General features: G+C 36.4%; 1 protein-coding gene across 1 annotated transcript in view; it reads left to right on the top strand.

Moving 5' to 3' along the window:
• Window positions 1-443: 443 nt before the first annotated feature.
• LOC103809551 (protein FAM172A-like) overlaps window positions 444-6923 on the top strand; it is a gene marked incomplete at its 5' end in the record, with an annotated part of 66581 nt that continues 60101 nt past the window's right edge. The window contains 2 exons of the mRNA XM_009082389.1: window positions 444-560; window positions 3719-3803. Coding sequence (XP_009080637.1) covers window positions 444-560; window positions 3719-3803 — 202 coding nt within the window. The remainder of the gene's footprint in view (window positions 561-3718; window positions 3804-6923) is intronic.

Raw genomic sequence — 6923 nt, 5'->3', positions numbered from 1 at the left:
TCAAAGTAAGATTTTACATCAGAAAAACTACAGCAATCTACTGGAAATTAGTATATCATAGTCATGAGTAGCTTACAGTGAACCACAGGTACCAGCTTCCCTGAAGCACTGAAATAGGAACTTGGAGAAGCTTGTAAAAGGTGTCCTCAGGGAATCTTCCATTTTTGCACTATGATACCTTTAATCCTAGAATTGTCAAGCCACATGGAAAATAATAGGACTCAATAGTTCAGTCAGTTAAAAGTTAGTATTATACCTTTTATCAAAAATATTAGGTCTTTCTGTGTTTCTGGAGCTGTTAGGATTTGTATAAACTTTAAAACAAGTGAAGTCAAGTATTGAACCTGTATTGCTCTTTTTAAAAAAATTTAAGATCATTATCTCTGACTAAGCAGGCTCTATTCAACAGAAAGAAAGAACTTAAATCCACTATTTTTTAACAGATGATTCAACGAGAAGCAGAAGTAAAGAATAAGGTAACTGCTGTGGCGTTGACAGACTCTGTTCACAATATGTGGCATCAAGGAGCTGGGAAAACTATTCGAGAATGGATGCGAGAGGTGAGGCCATGTTTTTTAAGAAAAAAAGAGTTGGAGTATGTATATCTGTATATGGCTTAGTAAACATATCTTTATCTGCTGACCTCTTCTCTTTTTTGGGGTGTAAAACACAGCACATTACAGGACCATGAAAATTATGTGTCCATACCAGCCCCTAAATTAACCAAAATTAAAGCCATTTCTGAACTTCAAAGTTAGCAGTCAAAATAATGAGAACTAGTCCAGTGTTTCGTTGTGCTGCACAACAATATAGAGACATACCAAGACAGCCCATGCGCTGCCTGATATCTGCATCAAAGTCCTGGATGCTCCCCGTGCTCCTGGCTTGATCTGGCAATGGTGGAAAAGCCCCTTCAAGCTCTTGATGACTCAGTTTGATGATTTGTAGAACTGGCAAAATATTCTTTCTCTCAGCAGTTTTATGATATGTAATTTCTTCTAAGTGCTCCAAAGCTCTCATACTTAAGTATGGGGTTGCTGAGATTTTAAAAGCAGTATTTTTTTAAAGTGAGACCATCTAAACTGCTGTTTATGAGTCTTGTCCTCACCAGATCAGGCTCATCTCAGTGTTTTCTATGTTCCCATTTCGGAACACTAAAACAATAGGTGCACAGAACAAATTTAAACTAGTGGCATCCTGAACTTTTTCTTAGACTTGGCTTTTTCCCATGGATTTAGTGAAACTTTGTGTATAGACTGCCTATTCCTGACTTAACCTTACAGTTCATAGGCTGTGACTGATGAGAGTAGAGAATCACATGGGATGCAGCCTGACAACTCTGACTTAAATGTTAAAAATATAAAGAATGGTAACCCTTACAGAGTCTGTCAGAAAAATCCCCATTTTCTTTATGGGAAATCAAAACCTTAAAATATGTGTTATGTAGTAAAACTGAAATTTTAAATCCTGTAATTTGAATCTGACAACTCCATTTTCTTTTAAGCATTTAATCTGAATAAGACAAGTGCATTACCTTTAATTTCATTTGCAGAATGTAGATGTTAAAGAATAAGTTAAATGATTAATGGCCTAAAAAGTGGATGGAGTGTCATAACTTACATTAGCATTAAAAATCTCCTATAAGAAAGAGGAATTTTACATATGTGAAATGTGGCTGAGTGGTATTAAGACTAGCATATCACCTGGATATCTCTTACTTTACTCAGGTTTAAGGCTACTGGTAAAATGAATAATAATTAAAATATACACCTAATCGCTGCCTGTCTGTAGGGCTAATTGCTGTCATTGAAAGAATGAATTGTTAAAAAAGTAATTCTTCATTGCAGCTATCTCTTCTGTATCATTGGTAGCCTATTTTTAGTACCTATAGAAGTCATGATTTTTGAATTTATTAGGAGCTGTGATGAATGATAAAACAAATCATCCATTTACATATCTTGACACTGCTTTGGAGAATACTTATTTCTTACAGGCAAGTGTCACATTGTATATAAAAGCTGGTTAATTGTGTGCTAATCTTCTGTATTATCTCCAGCTCTCTGATGTAGAGTTCTATCAGTAGTTAATATTAATTTTACTTATTTCAAATGATTGTAATACTTAATAAAAATTCTACTTCTTTTATAATTTCTACCATCTTACATTTGCAATTTCACATTCAGCTGTTAATTAAAATTATACATGCAAATTGGGAAACATATAATGTGTTACTACTTTAAACCTTAAAAAACCTTTGTGAAATACTTCCATTTTAACCAATTTTTACTTAAAAAGTTGTTTTACTGGATAGTGTGTTTGTTGTGTTGGTTTTTTTCCATTGAGTTCAATAGTTTCATTGATCTACTGTTTCTTACAAAAATCTGCCATGCTTTGTGAACTTCACTTTCTAATCTCATACAGCAACCCTTCCTTTATGTTGTTCCTGCTCTCCCTGGTCCCAGAACAGTAGGGTTGCCTTGACAAATCTATTCAAAAGCCATTCCTCGCCCTTTATTGGTGGGGACTGAAGCCTTTGAAATTCTCTTCTCACTGCAACACAGCTGACATCTTCTTCCAGACAGAATGAATTAAGGAAATACAATAAGACACTTGATCTACCAGTCAAGGATCTTTCCACAGTGAGGACGGACTCCATGGTGCACAACTAGGGCAGCAAGCATCTACAAATACACAATACATGCTTGTTTACCAGAATAGAAGTTGTCCATTTTTACAATCATGATTGATGGGATGATTTTTTTAGAAATCTGTCTGAAAATTTATTGGGTCTTTCCAAAAAGTTGTACGGGCTTTTTCCTTTTCCCCTCAGTGAAGTTAATCAGGTTTTCGAAAAGGGAAAATTCAGATTTGTAAGATGGGAAGCCATGTAGATCTTGTCATTCAGCTGGCAATCCTACTAAAAATGTCGTTGCTTTATAATTAATCCTCAATTCAGTAGATTTGGTGTAGTTTCAGCATGTTTTATTAAAAGCTGATTATTTATCTTTATTTATCTTTAGTTCATAGATTACTCTGAATAGACAGCATTTGGAGCAAAACATTTAGCAAATTCATGGTAAATTCATCCTACTCAGAGGTTCAGGAATGAAAGGCAAATATAAGTGCTTCCTGAATATAATTCCCCAAAGACCAGTATTTGCCTTTTTAAATGTTCATGCACAATTCATCTCAGCTATATTTTCAATTACCTGAATATTAATCTGCTATCTTGATGGCTTCTATGCAGTTATAATATGTTGATTCAGAATTTCACAAATGTTCTTGCCACAGTGTACTCCATCAAAACACCCTAAAAGATTTTTTAATGTTGGCAAGCGAGCAGGTTCAGTGTTTATAGCACCACCCATTTAACAAGCCCAGAAAGGAAAAGCTTGAAATATGCGGTGGGTAATTCAGGCACTAGTTGGTTCAAGCACCTACTCAAGTCCACTGGCACCTAAAGTAGACCTTAAAGACACACTATTTAAGGACACTACAAATCTCCTGAATTATGGTGTTACTCTTATTAAGTATGAAACTACTGTATTTCATCACCAGTAAGTGTGAATAAGCTGGTGTAGTGTACTTTCCAGTCTCTGTTGGGACTGCTATGTAAATTAGTTTGAGTATTTTGATGTGATCATTGTTCTTACTTAAAATATATTTGGTTTTGCTCTGAGATTTTGCTTACCCCCAAATTGCCTGCCTGCTCTTACAGCACTGCTGTAACTGGATCTCCAGCTCTGAGCCTCTCGACACTCCAGTGGAGTCCATGCTGCCAGATTGTCCCCGTGTCTCTGCAGGTACGTCTCTTTGCAGTAAGCCAGTGTACATGTTTGTTCCCAGGAGCAGCTTATTTATTTTAAAACGCATTTAGTTCTGACTGCATTTTAACACTTCTACAGCAAGATATGGTTGAAAGCATATGGCTGCGGCTATTTTATGCAGTCCACTGTTAACGCTGTATTTTTTTGCTCTGTGTGGGATTTAAGTTCCCTTGTCTACTTGTTGCTTGAATTTTTATAGTCTTCTTTTCTCTTTGTCTTTTAAGCAATTGGTGACATTCTATGTAGGAACATAAGAAAAATAACAGCAATGACAGAAACTGGGAAATTTATCATAGATCCTTGAATTAATATCTAACTCTATGTAGGCAAGAAGGTTTTAGAGAAGTACTTTCATTACAGCTTCCTGAATGCTGATCAGCATAAGTTTAGTTTATGTAGCAAATTATTTACAGCATCCAAGAATGTTGATGTGAGTTTCCTGTTGTTTTGGAAATACTCAGCTATGCTATTTCATTAATGAATCATAAATCATAAGGAGCACATTAAATAATACAGAGATACTTTAGTTAATGTGTAAATAATGACAGAAAGTAGATGTAGTTGTCAATGTAACAGATAAGTCTCCAATCTCTGTGGGAAAGTAATCTAAAATACATAAAGCTGTTACTGAACTTTCATGTTTGATTATCAAATTTCCTAAAAGACATAGGTAGCATATTTCTGTATAATATATAAAATCAGGTTCAAAGGAAGACACAGCCTATATAATATTAATTTAAAAGCTGGAACAATGTTTGACCTTGCTCCATGAGACGCAGTTGTTTGTTTGACAAGTTAAGGGTTTCATATCTGTCTGGATTTGCAGGTTTGTTAACAAGACCTAACCTTGCAGGGTAAATTTAGTTTACTGCAGGGTATTTTTAAAGCTTGGAAAATTTAGCAGCAATTTGTTTGAGCTTGCAACAACCAGAGACCTGTAATCACATTTCTGCTGTGTGTTGGGATCTAACCATGTAGATCATCAGCTCTGTACAAACACAGTGCATTGATATTGCTCTTTAGTGCTTTGGAAAATTATATATTACTAGAACTTTTGTAGATTGAACATTTGTTTACCAACGTTTTGCTCCTTTTGGGTAGATTAGTGCAGTTTAAAAGAAAAATACTGTTTAAGAGTGGAATTCTTTGTGACAGGATTTACTTCCAATCTCTGACATCTGTGTTGCTGTTATGGAGGAGGGTATGTTATAGGGGTCATTTTAGTCAGGTAAATAGGAGCTCGGGTAGCAATCAGTCAGTATTTAGTGTACACTTCCCAGCACTGAAAATCCTCCATCAGAGCATTTCATCTCTTTCTTTGTATTCATCCTAGGTAAATAATGTCAGAGGTATTCTATAGAAGAAATCCTATGTGTTACTTAAAAAGTAGACTGATCCTTTAATAGAGGTGTGAATAAATCTTGATTTTACATTTCTATTGAGGATGGGTCACAGTAGCCATAACATTTCTACACCATGTGATGAACTCCAAGGTACGCTGAAGTCTGTGTCAGAAGAATTAATTTAAATGGGGTAGGATTTCAGCCAGTAAAAGCTGGCTATATGTATTTAGTGCATACATGCAGTACCTCCAGCTTGAGATCCCTAATGTTTTAGAGTTTCTCAACAGAGATTCTGGATAATGATTTAATGTAAGCTAACTACTTCCAGGTTGGTTCTTTGTAATATAAGGATAGTTTAAAATAGTATAGCTTTATGTAAATGCTGCTGAATTATCAATTTGCTCACATGTTTCTGCTTATGTTTCTTGTATTAATGTCATATGAACAACTGTAAGACATTTACGGAAGACAAAGTGATTAATTTGTACAGTGTGTTTATATGAGCAACAGCATAAATGTGCATTAGGGTAATCTGGAATAAATTTATAGTATGCTACTTGATGTAGGAACATTGTTGTTTAATGTGAGAGATTTTATTTCACTCTTTTCGTGAGAACTGCAGTACTGAAACAGCCCACACTCAAATACTGGCAGCATTGCCCTTGGTATTTCAATGAGTGACAGCAAAAGTAATCAGAGCACTGAGATGAGATCTTTTAAAATAAACCTTTTGCAGTAGAAAGATTCACTTTTCTGCTTGGGACATCATCTTCTATCTCTGTTTGCACTGAGAAGTAAGTTCAAGAGTAACTGCCTCTTGGTCACATCTTATGAGCCAGCTTTTCCACAGCCATTTAGCATACTGGGATTTACAGGCAATCCTGTTTGTGAGCAGTGTCTCCTTCAGGTTGTCTCACAGTCACTTCCTAGCATTTCCCTTAAAATCACTAGAGAGAAATAAATGGCCATCAAAATGGAGAAACAACTGGTATTTCTAGATAGAGTTGTTAAAGCTTTCGACTGAGCATTAATAAGTAATTAAAATGTTTGTTGTAATTCATTCACATCTGAGTTACAAAAAGGAATGAATGCACTTTACTAATTAAATGTTGAGGGCATGAGAACAACAATACAGAAAAAGCAAGCCACAATAAATCAATTCTCTATTGTGGCAGGAGGCAAGGTACTGTGAAGGTCCCATCTGCATGGTCTTTCTATGTTTCAATGATTTCTTTGCATGCTGCTGTCATAGTTAAATGTCTTCCTGCATCTAGTCAGCAACATGGACAGTGACTGCACCCTCGGCAAGTTTGTCACTGACTCCAAGCTGTGTCTTGCAGTCATCACGCTGGAATGAAGGGATGTCATCCATAGGGATCTTGAGAGGCAGGCCTGTAGAAGAGATGAGCCCCATAAAGTTCTACAAGGCCAAGTGCAAGGTCCCACACATGGGTCAGGGCACAAATACAGGCTGGGTAAATAATCAGTTGAGAGCAGCTCTGAGAAGAATGATTTGCAGGTGTTGTTTGACAAGAAATGCAACATGACCCGGCTATGTCTGATTCCAGCCCAGAAAGCCAATTGTATCCTGGGCTGCATTAAAAGAGGTGTGACCAGCAGGTCGAGGTGGGTGATTCTGCCCCTATACACTGCTCTCATGAGACCCTGGAGTACTGCATCCAGATCTGGGGAGCTCAGACTCAGATAGATGTAGACCTGTTGGGGCAAGTCCAGGGGAGGCTGTAAAGAGGCT

Source organism: Acanthisitta chloris, unplaced genomic scaffold (assembly GCF_000695815.1).
Source record: "Acanthisitta chloris isolate BGI_N310 unplaced genomic scaffold, ASM69581v1 scaffold5829, whole genome shotgun sequence".
NCBI classification, from domain to species: domain Eukaryota; kingdom Metazoa; phylum Chordata; class Aves; order Passeriformes; family Acanthisittidae; genus Acanthisitta; species Acanthisitta chloris.
This window is presented reverse-complemented; position numbering and strand designations above follow the sequence as displayed.